Below are 15,135 nucleotides of genomic sequence, written 5' to 3'. Positions count from 1 at the left end.
GTGCTCCAGATGGCTTTAAACCTCAGCAATGTGCACTCTGAATCTGATGAGTTGCATTAAATCAAAACCTAAATTATAAAAGGGATGTTCTAAGTCTAAATACTTAAGCAGGCCTGAAGCAGTTGAGGTGAATAGATGGTTTTTAAAAATTTATTTTATTTATGTTTTGAATATACATTCCAAAGGGCTCCAAGTAGATTTGATTTTTTTTTTTGGCAGACAGAGGGAGTCTATAAACATTGCAGCATATTGCTAAGCATTTGTTCACTCTAGATAATGGCAGATGTATAGCCTGCAGTGTAATCCAGTTTTAAATTTAAGAGTGTCTGTAGTTCATATCATGGGTGAAGGCTTGTCCTTCATGGTTTATGAGTGTTTGATTGTACTAAGTGTTTATATACATAATGTTATGAGTATACTTACTATTCATAATTGTCTTATATGTTCTGCTGTCAAATGAGTTCCTGCCCTTTCTTGGCTTGCTTGGGAAATTTTGAATCAATTTTTTCCTACCCTAAGCCTTTCACAGACAAAATCAGAATTATGCTGATAAATAAAGCATTCTAGCCATTTTCCCTTCTAGATCTTTCTATCCAGTTAAACTGTGTGCTTGTATGCCCTAGTATGTATGCAAATAACATCTTGTTATATGAAATTTTACCTGACTGTGTAAAAGCAACCTCAAAATCAGGCAGTTGGAGGTGTCCAGACAACACATCTAACTCAGGCTTTCCAGGGGTCTTGTGCAATCTCTAGACACCTAGGAACTTGGTTCTTTAAAGAATTTTTATGGCTCCTGTGCCTGGTGTTCCTCTTAAATTGCACAAGTCAAAAAGCCATCAGATTAAAACCAGTGATGATACAAATCAGCAGCTGGGGAGTCCTTTCTTCTGTAGCTGGAAAAACAGACACTTTATGGGGCTTTGCAAAAGCTTACAGAACTTTCTAAACAGAATCTTATTAAAGGATATTGGCTCATCCTTTCTGCCAGGCTCCTTGTTCTCCCTCAGGATGTGGAAAGACAGCCTCTTTAGATGGCTCCCCTTTAGGAATTGCTGCAGTGTATTTGTCATCCCTGGATCTGTTCAACCTGCTTCTGATCTGGTTCTGTGGAGATTAGTACTTTTGTGTAGATAGTTTAATGCACAGAGCTTTGCCTTGGGCAAGTGGGCAGGTGATGATCTAGTGTTTTAGCAGGTCTCTGCTGCAGACCACCTAGAAGAGGCAAGTAGAGGAAGCCTCTTCTAGGCATCTGGAGAAAGCATCACTATGACAAGCTCTGGCACTAGGGCGACTGGAACCACCATAGTACGTTTTGGAAGGGAGATAGGGAATGCAGCTGGGCATGGGTAGTCTGGAATGTATTAGAGAATCTCTTGATGTGGAGCATACCAGAGTGAGCTCAGCAGAGAGCCACAGAGATAGTGACTTGTGCATATGACATAAGCAAAGAGGCTGAACTGGGCTCATTCTGCCTTGAAAAGGCCAAAGATGCTTATAGATGTCTAAACTCGCAGGAGTATGCAGAGGAGGTTCTTCTTGGAAATGCACAAAGATAGTGAAAAAAGGAAATGTGTGTGGGAAACTCATTAAATACTGTAATGGTCTGATATGAAAACAGGCCACCCAGAGAGCCAGTAAGAGCTCCTCTTGGAGGTGCTAAGGCAAATATCTGGGCAACTTGATTTGATTAGACTGACTTTAAACAGGATGTGTGGCTGGCTGACCTCCAGAGATCCCTTCCAACCTATATTATTCCATGACAAACTCATGTCAAGAACAAACTGTGGCGAGATGAGGGCAGATCTCTGATGCCAGTGTGTTTTTTCATATTCAGGGTTAGCTACTGTGAGCAGGAGACTTGCTGTGGGTTAGGATTTAGGTTATGAGAGCCTCTTGGTTCCATTATACTGAAGTAGGCCTAATAAACATAGGGAAGCTCACATAGACTGCTGAAATATTCTTTATTTTAAAATGGTCTAGTAAGAATTGTCTTTATTATTCCACCCTCTATAGAATGAGGTTTTGGTAAACACAGTCTAACAAAGCTAACTCTAATGTCCTCACCTCTCTTATGTGTTTTTTAAAGGCTTTGGAGGTTCCTTTATTGCTCCCTCTCCATCTCCATCCCCAGTCACTCCAGCTCAAACTGGATTACTGCAGCCTAACTTTGATGCAGCTTTTGGGACAACAGCTCCAACAACTGGCAGTTCATTTGATGCATCAGGTGAGCTACAGGGTTTCTTCCTGTGAATTTTTGAATATGTTTTGTGTGGTAGATAAGTTTATGACACCATATTTAGGCTCTGAGTACAAGCAATATCAGTGACCTCATTTTTCTTTCTTACTGGAAGAACCTCAGGGTGGTGATAAGGCTGGTGTGTTACCAAGAGCTCTCTCTACCCATTTTTTATTCTACCATGTCAGTAAAAAACAAACTAGTGTACACATCATCCTTGCATGTGCTTGATAGCATGAATCAGAAATTACACAAACTGGGAAAACTCTACTCTGTAAATCAAGTATACAGGCAAATCATGCCCTCTTCTGCTTCTGCTTCTGATGGTGCTCTGGAGCCTGCATGGCACCTGAGGGTACACACAACAGAAACTGCCCTAGAGTTCTTTGCCTGACTATAAGCTTAAACTTTTATCACTGCTATCATTTTGTTTGCATCTCTTCCATTCTATATTTTTCATGCTGGGTCCTTGCTACAAACTTAAAATTGGTGAGTTCTACAACCGTACAAGAAAAAAAGATGGAAATAGTACTGCTGCTTGGTTATTTGGTTGCTTGCCAGTGCACATGCTACCCCTCCCTGTTGACTTAACATTAGCATGTACCTCAAATACAGATCAGAAGATAGAACTCAGGCATGAGATGTACCAAGCAGTTTGACTTCAAGGGATCTAAAAAATGTACTTCTGAGTTAGATGACTGGACTAAGGAAAATGGTTCTGGTTCCTTCTGATCTCATAAGATGTTAATAGGTTTTCCTGATTCCCTGCTGCTTGCAAGTGAATAGTAACATCTTGAGACTGCCAATCCTGTTGCTGTGAGATGTCAAGGTATAAAACTGCCCTTGCCACAGTAATTCTGACTGGTGTTTGCAGCAAGATGTTCATTTTAAAAACTTTTAAATGAATATCTCCTGACAAATGTGTGTGTATCTGACATCTCTGTAAGGATGGTTGTAAGAAAAATAGTGTCATGTGGAAGTGGTGCTGTATCTATGTAGATTCAATGCTCCAATTAAATCCCTTTTAGGCATGTCTTCTCATATTAGTTTTCATTGGTATAGTTTTTTGAGGATTACTGTACATTCAGTGTCTAGTAAAATGACATGCATGCCCTTGTTGGCATTACTTTTAATGTCAAATGGTGTTTTGGTAAGAGTTGTGGTGTGGCTGTCTGTGCTATAATCGTTGAGCAACAGCAGAGTAGCAGGCAGTGCATTTTTGATCACAGCTGCTGTTCTAACTCACTTTCCTTTCACTTCCAGTGTTTGATGGCTTAGGTGATCTTCTTATGCCAACTATGGTTCCTTCTGGTCAACCTGTAGCACCTGCAGCCACAGCAACAGTCCCTGCTGCTGCAGCGAGCAAAGGCCTTGGAAGTGATCTTGATTCATCTCTTGCAAACTTAGTAGGCAGTAAGTGACAAATTTTGGTTTTAAGTAGTGCATGTTGATTTTAAGCATGCATGTTGCTTTTCCATGGAGCAACTACCTGTCTATTCTAGCTCGCTTCAGTGTCCTCCTGTTCTGCTGTGGAAACTGGGGAAGCTATCAGCAGGAATAAGGCTTGGTTCAGATAGCTGATTCACTTAGTCTGGGTTTGTCCTTCTTGGAGCCCAGGATCTGAGTCAAATAATGGCATTTGTTTGGTAGGTGTGATTTTTAATGTCTGATCATCCCAGCTACGTTTCAGAGGAACATCAGACTCTTAATGGATGTGCCCCTCTCTAATAGGTGGAAAGGTGAAAATTGTCCAAAGTGTCTGATGGCAGTTTAAGCAGCAAAGCTGGTGGACACAAGTAGCTGACTTCATGTTTAATGAGAGAAGGAGTAACAGTGGAATGATGAGTGCACTCAAGAGCAGGCCTTCTTTCAGGGCAGAGAACGTGCCAAGCATTCTTAAAATGCTAAACTTAAATATGTACTTTCCCCTAGTACAAAAAAGGGCTAGAGCCTTTGTAATTAGAGATCAGTAGCTGCAGCCCCCTCAAAAAAACCTAACAGAAGCTCACCTAGGCTAAGGTGTAATCCTGCTGAAGTTGGATAAAATGTATACTCCCTTAGTATATGTAAACACACCACAACAAAGATGTAACTGATCTTATGATGCAGACATGGCTGTTAGATGTGGGGGAAAATACTGTGCCTAGAAGTCAACAACACTCTTAATCCCTTGAAATGTCTTCTGCAAGTCATCTGCTATATCCAAGTTTGGAGGAGAAAATCAAACAGCAATTTCTGAATTATAGGACTTAAAATGATCCTGTGAGAAGAGTACTCTTTAAAATTTAACTTAAGACTTCTTCCAAAGGGTAATTAAAGAAACTATTTGGAGTTTCTATGTATGACAGAGCAGGTAAAACAGTGCAAACTTACAGGCAATGTCCACATTTATGTGTATGTACAGTACAGCTTTTTATTTCTGCATGTGTAATGAGGAGCAGAAACTAGTCTTGCCATTCATGGTAAATAGCTGGGTGCTCTTAAATAGCTTAGAACTTTTTGGCCTACATATATTTACTGTGGTTTGCTTTTGAAGCAAAAATTACTTTCTCAAGTGCAAGACATCTGCAGGGTTTCTCAGATGTTTGTCCTGAAGAATAGGTAGACGTGGCCAGTCCTCTGATGCTGTCTAAATGAAGACAGCCAAAACTTATTTTTTCTTGATAGGCCCTAATGCAATGAAATGTAACCTGTTGCTTTGACATGCTTCAATTTTCCAAACATGTGGTTTCTTTTTTATTTCCTTTTTTTTTTATAATTTTCAGATCTTGGAATTTCTGGTACTACTTCTAAAAAGTAAGTTCAACTTTGCTTAAAGGTAAAAGGAAGTTTTCTACTCTGCTGTAAAGCACTACATCTATTTCAGTGTTTATTAAGTAACAATGAATTGCTTATATGCCCTGACCTCCCTATCCAGGAAAATTCTGAAGTATTCCATTCTGTACAGGTTCAATGTTCCTGATATAACTTACAAAATTACTGTCTTTAATCTGAATGTTAGAAATATTTTTTCCGTAAATTATTGTCTGATTTCCAAATAGTTTATAATGAACAAATAGTCCAGGTAATATATATTTGTATAGCTCCCCTCAGTAATCTATGCTAATATGTAATAGTTTATTTACAGTTTTACAGATACTGGATGTACTTACTGTGTAGGCATTGAAATACTTCCAAAATAGAAAAGAGGTTCATTCCATGCAGCGATAAGCTTCTTTTTGCAAAAAGAAATACTTATAACATTGCGTTTATTTTTTATCTTCCTAATCTAACTTCTTGCTTATGCCCTGAGCCTTCCTCTTTATGCAAGACTTCAAAATGTTTTATTCCTGTGTGGAGATGATGGGAGGGATATGTACAAACACATCATGAGGTTTAGCCTCAAAATGTGACTTCCTTCAATCTACTTTGTTCTAATGGCGTATTTTATTCTGGGTAGAGCAGCCTGTAACAAAACCTGGTTTTTCAGCAGCCCTTTTATTCTATGAATGATTTGTTTCTCTTGTATCTATCAACTTTTTGCAGAACTGAATGCTTTTCTTCTTCAGCTGTCTGAGCAAGACTTCCAGCACTGAAATGGCCTTTCAAAGACATCTAGCAGGCAGCTGTCCTGCCTGGCCCCAGTAAAATAGGCAGTAGCAGTCCCTCTTCCTACTTGCAAGGGTATATATGATGTGTCACCTTCAGTCAATACTAAGTAAAACTTCTCTTTAATTCTCACCACAAAGGCCATAACCATGTAACTGACTTCAGTTTAAAGTGTTCTGGTGTCTACTGCTAACAACCCTTGAAACTGAGTGTCACTAAAAGTATATCTTTCTGTTAATAACTGCATACACCATAAGCTAATGTAGCTGCACATCTAATGCTAATGTATGCTGCAACTGGTTTTCGTTTTCACTGTGGAAGTATGCAAATAATAGCCTGCCTCTCTCCCTCTCTGTTAGGGGAGACCTTCAGTGGAATGCTGGAGAGAAAAAGTTAACAGGAGGAGCAAACTGGCAGCCAAAAGTAGCACCTGCAACATGGTCAACTGGTGGTGTCCCAGGTGGTCCTTTGGTAGGTGATTAATCCATAGATAGCACTGGTATTGGACTTCCAATATTTGATGAGACTGTGCAAACATACTTGTAGGGTCTGCTCCACTCTATTGAGGCTAAAGAGATTGCTTCTGTGTAAATTATAATGAGTATTTCAAGTCACATTTTTTAAGAACAGATTTCCAGCTGAATAAACCATTGAGTAGCAAATGAAAAATACACTAGTGTGTGTATCAAGGTATTGCTCTACCTGTACATTTTATACCTGTGGGCATTTCCAAGGTCTGTCCAGGATCAGGCCCAGGTCAAGTGCCCAACATAAAACACTATTGATCCAAAGCTGATGTACTATAAGGAGATAAAATATATAGATTTTCCTCAAGTTTTAGTGGATGAAGTAGATCAAAAGACTACACAGTATTGATACTGATCTAGTACCTGATGTTAGATCAGGAGTGAGTAGCTTATTTAGCAGGGTAAAGCAGTTGGAAAAGGTAAGATTACCCTGTAAAAAGTATCAGAAGGCACTAATTTTGAGAGAAGAGGATTGAATTGAGCTAAAAATCTAAACTTGGAACAAGAGCATCTTGATCATGAGTGAGATACAAAAGTATTCTGAAGAGGACTAATACCTCATCTCATCAAATGTCTCACAAAGCTTAAAAAGCCTCCATTTGGATGAGGTTGGGTTGGCAAAGGAAAGAAAGAGCTCTGAAGGGGAACTATGATCAGTTCAGCTCCTTGCTGCCACAGTCAGGTGCTGACATGACTCTGAGCATGTTCCATAGCACTATGGAAGACACAAGAATTCTCTGTACTTCTCTTAATGCTAGTTGTAACGCCAACTTTTTTTCTTAATAGAAAGGCTGGGCAATACTGTACTGTGTAAGTGAATTTTTTTTGACCTTTTACTGCATTTACTAAACATGAAGATACTAACAGCACCTCACCTGCACTGCAGTAACTACTGCTGGCTTTAAAACTAGCTAGAAGCTTCTAACATGGCTCCTCTTGAACTATCTGTCCAACAGACAATTCTCAGCCAGTGGGTTGAATATGGCAGTAGTGATTAACCATTTCTGTGCTGTAAGCTTGAAAATTATCTCTTTACTGCTTTACTTGGATATGAACTACCTGATGACTTGTACTGCCTGTAATTTTGAGCTTCTGCAGCATCAGTCTGATCTTGTAGTGATTTTACCATCTGATAAGTAACTTGTCTTTCTGGGAAGCCGAGTAGTTTTGATAACATTTCATGAAACATGTGTTGTATATATTTATTCAAAATCATGCACTTAGGTACTTTTTGAAACCAAAGAAACCCAGGTCTGCAGGCAAAATAAATATGAATGAAAAAATGAAGCTTTTATTCATTACATTGTTGAACCACTTAAGTTCTGGTCACTACTTCCCTTCCTTGTGACCTTTCAATTCCAGGATTAAAATCAGCAGAATTACATCAAACCCCATTCCCTCGAGTGACCTTGTGCTTAAAGGCAAGAGTAGATTCACTTTATGTGGCCATTTTCTTGGCATCTGCCTGACTGGATGTTGTGCTACAATGGGTTTCTGTAAAAGCAGTCAGATCACTGATTCTGATGTTATTAATCTGTGTGATTTAGTTTCTTGCTTTACATACCTGAGTGTCCAGATCTTGGTTTTAGTTTGGAGGCTCTGCTAGCACGGTACAGTTTTTAACTGAAATGCTCCCCAGAAAACTTTCAGACTGGGATAGAGTTCATAAATTCCTTGCCAGAAGATGTAGTGGTTTGGATAAATGAACTTGGGACAGGTTATCTTTACTTGTCTCCAGCTTCTTAAGAAACTGACATGTTTTAGTCTGGAAGCAAGGATCAACCAAGGGCACTAAAATGCAGCATTCACAGATGTGGACTGTACAGTTTAGCATATCTCCAGAGAAACAGTTCTCCTGTGAAGTGTAAATGTGCTAGCTGCTCTTCAGGTGTTGTGGGATGTTACTGGTAAGGATGTGGAGGCACAGGCATGACATACAGTTCATGTAACAGCTTGAGAAATTGTGCCAGTATGCTTAGGCCATACAAGAGCAGTAATAAAATTCTGCTGCCATTTTTACATCCCTTCCTTGAATACTTTCTGCCTCTCTTCAAAGTTGTTAATAATTTGGATTGTATATATCTGTGAAAAGGAAAGTTTTAGATGCCTTCAAGGCTATAAGGAGACACTGCATGGGAAGTTACACAGAAGGGAGCCAATGATGTGTAGGCTGTGCTAGATAAGTGAGGTGGGGTGGCCTTCTTAAAGGTGTTCTTGTGCTGTATAGCCAATCAGAGTACTAAACTAATAGTTCTCTTTCTGAATTGTAAGGGAAAATAACCTTTTTTTTGCCTTTTATTATTTTAATGAAAATCATAAGTCAAGCATATGAATGAAAATCATAGCAAGATAAACTAAACTGTTCGTAGTAAAGTATGTAATGGTTCTGATTGTGGTTTAAGTGTGTGAACTTATCCTTTAACTTCAATGAATCTTGGTGCATAATTATTTTTGTCTTCACTGTAAACTAATTATAGCAGCTATTTCCTTTAGCTTTACAATCTGCTTAAGTTTTTACTAAAATGCAGTGCTACAATAAGTGCCATAGTGTGTTAGCTGTTACAAAATTGGGATGCTTTCTTACACTATGTAGAAAGAGAAGGAAACTGCATTTTCTTGGGCCTATTTTGAGTTGTAGTCAGTAAATGGACTCTGTTCATGAGGAGAATGAAGTCTGTCACCATTGCTTTCTTATGGAGAAACAAGCTGAGCATAAAGACTCATTCATTTCTCTCATTCTTTGAAACATTGTGGTTTTGAGGCTGCATAACAGTCCTACTTTCCAGAACAGCTTTGAGAATGATGGAGACTCTGTGTGGTTTCCAGATGGTTGCTGTTAGACTTTTGCTTTTTCTTGTTTTTTTTATTTTTTCTTTTTAAGGCAGGAGCTGTGCCTCCAGCAAGTGCTGTTCCTGCAGCAGGAGGTACTCCACCTGTCCCGCAGCCAGGAGCAGCATTTGGGATGGTGAGTCTCTTTTGCTAGAGCGCTCTCCTTCCCTCAGCCAGACCCTGCTGACTCGGTGTTGGTTTGCAGCCCCCAGCAGGTGCCGGGGTGCCCATGATGCCCCAGCAGCCGGTGATGTACGGGCAGCCGATGATGAGGCCCCCATTTGGAGCCGCCGCTGGCCCTGGTGTACAGGTGAGTGTTCCTGCTACACAAACGTTTAATTGCTCTCCATGGCTCTAGAAAGTATCTCGTGTGTGTGCATTATCTCAGTTCAACTCCAGCTCTGGGCCTGTAAATGAGATGTTGTCACGATCCACTTATAGTGGGGTGTCGTGATGGTTCGTTAGCCGATCCCAAAGTGCAAAAGACAAACACCAGGGGACTATCAGTTTAATCACAAAAAATGTACCTTTATTAGGGGCCAAAACAATAAATGCGATAGTGGGGTCAGAAAGGAAATAGAAGGATAGAGAGAGAGAGAGAGAGAAGGGGGGATGGGAATAGCTACCAACACAGGCGGAGTCTTCACTGGTCCGGACGATGGGGATCCGTCTTGTTGTGTTGGGGAGAGTCTCCAAAGTCCTACTAACCCAGAGGTCCAGTTATAGTCCACAGAGGGAAAAGGGGGGAACAGGCAGAACAATAAGAGTCTATTGAAATTGCTATGGGGGGAACAGGTGTATCTACAGAAAATCATCCAGGCTGAACAAACACAATCAATAATAAGTCCATTGAAGTTACTGGAGAAGAACAGGTCAGGTCATCCTCCCCCCACCCCACTCTTTGTGGTAGGGGTCTCAGTCTCAGTCCTTGGGGAGAGGGTTTTTGATCTCCGTCTGTCATGGTGGTAGTGAGGCAGATGAGGGGTCTTCAGTGAGAGACCACCAGGGTCACCCCAACAGTTCATTTGGCTTAAAGGTGGAGAGTGAAGCAGGAATTGCAGCAGGCCGCTCCATGCTGGGTCCATGCTGGGTCTTCACCAAGTCCTTGCCAACTCCTTGCCAAGTTCTTGCCGGGCCTCATTGAGAACAGCAACGTAATGGTGCAGCGGCTGCACCTGCCCTGTTGCCTTCTCCAAGCCGGAATTGCAGAGGGGGAAGGGAGTTCCTGCTCATGGCAATCGACAGGCAAATGAGTGAGGGTCTTCAGACGGCCTCTTACAGATGTCGTCAAGGCTCAGCTGCCTCCTTGCAGCAAATCACAGGAACCACCTGGATTTTTTTTCAGTTGCCTTGTATGAGTCCAATGGAACAGGTTTGAAAAGTCTCCTACAGCTAACTACATCCAAGATCTGGTTTTGGAGGATATTTGAATAAAGCTCCAAGTGGAACTCTCAGGCACTGCTATTCTGTTCACAGCCTACCAAAATTTACTACAGCTACACTCAGCAGGTGGTGCAGCATAAGCTGTAACACCTGTCCCAGGCTATTACTTCAAATAGAGTGTGGTTTGTAATAACACTAAAAAGAAAAAGCCTTTCCAGAGGAGATGCAGGAAATTATTTAGCTGTAGTATTTTTCTCTTTGTGAGTTAGAAGTCTTTCTTGCCTTTCAAGTAAGGAAGAGATGGAAGTTGATGTTGCAGCTGTAAAATCTCACTGGCAACCCTGGAAACCAGGCTACCCTTGCAAGTGCTAAGTAATCAACATATACCAAACCACACTTTTTTATGTAGGGAACTATATTCCCAATGAAGCTTGTCAAGGTTTTCTGTGTAAAAATAGAAAGAACTTGAAAGTTCTCTAAGAATATACTTAGTCTTGGTTTTCCTCCTACTTTAAGCTATCTCTGCACTTACCAAGAATATTATGATGAGACACAGATTTTTTTTTTTTCTGAAAGAGTGGTCATCAAGGTGCTGGGGCTACATATAAAATACCTCTTGTGCCCTGAGTTGAAGTAGGAATGGGGAGGAGTAATGACAGAGTGGGAGAATCATTTGACCACTATAGTCAGAAGTTTTGCATGGAACTTCAAAACTGATGTTTTCTATGGAATTATGATTTTTGTACCTATCAAAGGAGGAACATAATATGATCTAGTCATATTTACAGTTTGCTTTGGACTCTTATTTACATTACCAGTGTCAAATAATTTGTACTTAACTGATGGTAACAGGGATTTTCAGTCGTACCCTGCAGGATGCACTCTGCTTGCTCTGAACCTCGGTCTTTAACATCTAACAATTGTCTCTCCTGTCTGGGTTGAAGATTCTAACACCATTCTGATTAACAGGGAGGGAGTGATCTCAAGCTGTGCTAATTAGGATCTGCAGTGTCTACAGCCCTATCCACTAAACCTGCCAAGCATTTTTAACCCTGTAGTACAATGCTTGAGCAAAATGGCTGGACTTGCAGACAAATGAGAACTTTTTATGCTTGCAATGTGCTTGTGTGCCTATCTAATGCTTGTGTATTCTTGTCTGCTTTGTTTTTTTCCTGCCTTCCTGGCTGGTGTCTGTCAGCTTTCTCCAAGCCCAACTCCTGCTACTCAGAGCCCCAAGAAACCTCCAACAAAGGACCCATTAGCGGATCTTAACATCAAGGATTTCTTGTAAACGATAAGGTATTCTGTGGCTGCCTCCTTGAGCATGTCACACTGTGGTACATGTCTAGCACACAGATGTTGTTTAGGTTGAATATGACAGATAAAATCGCAGCTGCAGCGCTAGAAACATGCACTGTAAAAAAAAAAAACAAAAAAAAAAAAAAAAACAAAAAAAACAAATTCTCTGTCCACACTCTTAACTTTAGCCTGGAATCCTGATTCACAGATAACTTTTTCTGACAGTTGCTTTTTGTAAAGAAAAAAGTATTTTCAATGCATAGCTTCCATTTTTTCCTTGTTTCCATTTAGTCCAAGCATTCATGTTTGGGTATTTTCTTGAAGATATTACTGAAACACATAGAATGATAGCAGAGTACAAATTCTGGGATGAGGGGAAATGGTGCCGAAGAGGCTTCTTCCAGTCTTGTGGGTATTGAAACAGATTTGGTTTCATAGGTATGAAGGTGTAAAAAGGAGAAAAACTTATATATTCTTGTCATCAAGGGAAAGTTGTTTGCAGCTTTTTACTGCTGCCAGCTAATGTTCTACCCTGACATACAATTTTTCAAGGCACTGCTTTTCTGAATGCTAAAGCTATGACATCCTGAGCAGTGCTATGCAGAGCAACAATGGGGAAGAACAGAGGAGTAAATGGAGGATAAGAAAAGAAAACATTACTGCATAATGGAAGGAAATAAAGGCCAAAACATAATTTTGATGGTTCTGGAGGGCTAAGTAGGAATATAAAATTGAATTAAATGCTTAAGCAAATTAAAAAATAATAATGCAGAAATAAGGTATGCATTTTATAACTAAGACTAGAATAATGTGTCTAGAATAAGGTGAGGAGAGGACAATCATTATATAGCTTTAAAGCCTTCTTCATGAGTCACTTTTCTCCCTTCCTAGAGCTTAATTCTAAAATTTGTTCTGAGCCCACTCTGCATTGGAGCTGGCAGAAGTGATTCAGGCTGCTCTTAGCAGGCATCTCCCAGTCCTACTTCACCCTTCTCCAAATTCCAGCCCCAGAGAGGTGTACCTGGCACTTGGCAGAGACAGCCAGGAATGGAGGGAGATACACCACTGCTGGGAATCACTGCTTTCAACTTGTATTTGTAATAGAGAGATTCATAACTGGCTCTGGGAAGACTGATACTTCACTAGAATCTGATGGTAAATCCTTTGAGGTGTGAAGAGATGAGCAGATTTTGTGCTCTTAGTAGAACATGCTTTACTAACTCGTTATATCGGTTTTCATCTAATACTTTTCTATATTCACAGCTGCGTTTTTTCTGACTGGATGCTAAAAACGTGAGTTTGGAGACTACAAATGGATGCTCAGAGTTTCTCAGTGAGCCACCAGTACCAAACCCAGTGCTTACTCAGACTTTCTCTTCCTCCTGAAACGTGTAGCACAGCTGTGAAAGTGAACATTAGGAATGTGTACTACCTTAGCTGTTATCCCTACTCTCTCGAAATTTGTGTACTTGGGTTATTTGTGTTTTACAATTTAAACAATGGATGTATGTTTCTGATGCCTTCTAGTGCTTTTCTGAACCTATCCCACAGGGGCAGATTATGCAGCTGTTGTTTGGTGAGCCATTTGGAGCAATGTCTGTGGTTTTTGAAGGTTTCAATGTATATAACTTTTTGAGGACACCCAAAGTTTCCCTAGGACTCAATTTCTCCTTTATCTGTTACAAAACATAGTGTGATAATAACAAATAGTAAAGAAAATATTTACAAAATTGTGCAGAATACTCTTTTTTTTTTCCAGTCACAGGAATCTCAATTGTCGTGAAAAAAATGTTTTATTTTTGTGGCACTGTATATGTTAAAATAATTTAAAATAATATAAAGGAAAACTTCCATAACAAATACTTTTTCAATGATTTACCAAGAATCAAAAATCATATCTAAAGGAATACCATATTTATTGCTGTTTTTATTTTTAAATCTATTTTAGTTGTTTAAGTTTCTGCATTTATAATTGGCCTATTTATCAGTTCTTACTAAATGCACTGAAAATAAGTAAAGGGTCAGTTTCTCTCCATGTAGTTGGGAAAAAACAACCATAGTTGTGCTGGCAGTAAGGGATTTCAAATACGAGAGCACTTTTTGGTATATCTGTAGTCAAAACATTACAAGTGATGTTCCTCATCTCTGTTCAGTTCTTCCGTACATCTCTTAATTTAGTGCTTACCTGTGTATGCCTTAGGATAGTGTTTTCTCATTGCCCCGAATGCGCTGTGAGTAGCTTTTGTACTATTGGTGATTAGATTTAATTCTGATCCAGAGATCCATGCCCTTTACTGTACATACTGTGTTTCTTTAATTTTTATTTGTTCTCATACTGTTTCTGCTGATGGCTTGGTGTAAGATCTTGACTCTTCAATGAGGTCACTGTTGATCAGTGTTACAAGTGGCTTGGCAGTTCTCTGTAAAAGCATATTGGGTTGGAAAGATATTCACCTAAAATCTTTCAAATGAACTATTTAATCAATGTATGGTACCATTAAAAGTGGTTGTATCTGAATTTGCTGTGGGGATAACATACACTGTAATGGGAAAGTTCTATAAAAAGTTAATTTCAAAATGGCTTTTCTTTGTATTTCAGTTTAAAAAAATCCCAAACAAAAAAAAACCCCAAAAAACAAAAAAACCCCAGTGCATGTGTGCCCTCTGAGATGCAATAAACACCTTGATCAAAGTAAATATCTTGTTGCCAGTTTCATACTCATTAAGATGTGGAGCACAATAATATACTTTGAGAGGGGAAAAATGTGTTTAGATCCTGATACTGATTGATGAGTCTGCTGCATATGGGAATGATTTTTATAGAATCATAGAATCATTTTGATTGGAAAAGACATCTAAAATCATAGAGTCCAACTGTTAACATAACACTGCCACCTCCATGCCCATCCATGTCCCTAAGTGCCACATTGACAGCTTTCTGCGCTCATTGCACCAATTTTGCAGCCAATTAATTACCAAGTGTGTGCTAGAGGACTTTTTTTTATAGTTTATTTTATGTATCTGAATAACCCCATCAGTAATTTCAGCTTGCTGCCATTCCCAGCTGTTTTCAGCTGTGCCCAGTGTATGGCAACCATGGGCAGGAGCCAGCCCCCTGAGCCTCCTGGGCACAGGGACTCCCTCAGGACCATAAAAGCCTTCCTTGGAAGGGTGCTGGGTGTAAGGGTGGGTGGGGGGCAGGTCTGCACTTGGGGGACCCCAGAACCCTCATGTCACAGTGCCACCACCTGGCACTGCAGCATTCACAGT

General features: G+C 39.9%; 1 protein-coding gene across 1 annotated transcript in view; it reads left to right on the top strand.

Moving 5' to 3' along the window:
- Positions 1–14,562, top strand: part of SNAP91 (synaptosome associated protein 91) — a 63,979-nt gene extending 49,417 nt beyond the window's left edge. The window contains exons 23-30 of the mRNA XM_021546040.3: positions 2,090–2,227; positions 3,503–3,652; positions 5,005–5,035; positions 6,187–6,298; positions 9,236–9,319; positions 9,389–9,493; positions 11,765–11,865; positions 13,129–14,562. Coding sequence (XP_021401715.3) covers positions 2,090–2,227; positions 3,503–3,652; positions 5,005–5,035; positions 6,187–6,298; positions 9,236–9,319; positions 9,389–9,493; positions 11,765–11,857 — 713 coding nt within the window. The 3' untranslated portion in view covers positions 11,858–11,865; positions 13,129–14,562. The remainder of the gene's footprint in view (positions 1–2,089; positions 2,228–3,502; positions 3,653–5,004; positions 5,036–6,186; positions 6,299–9,235; positions 9,320–9,388; positions 9,494–11,764; positions 11,866–13,128) is intronic.
- The last annotated feature ends 573 nt before the right edge of the window (positions 14,563–15,135 follow it).

This window comes from Lonchura striata, chromosome 3 (genome assembly GCF_050655825.1).
Source record: "Lonchura striata isolate lonStrDom1 chromosome 3, ASM5065582v1, whole genome shotgun sequence".
Lineage (NCBI taxonomy): Eukaryota > Metazoa > Chordata > Aves > Passeriformes > Estrildidae > Lonchura > Lonchura striata.
This window is presented reverse-complemented; position numbering and strand designations above follow the sequence as displayed.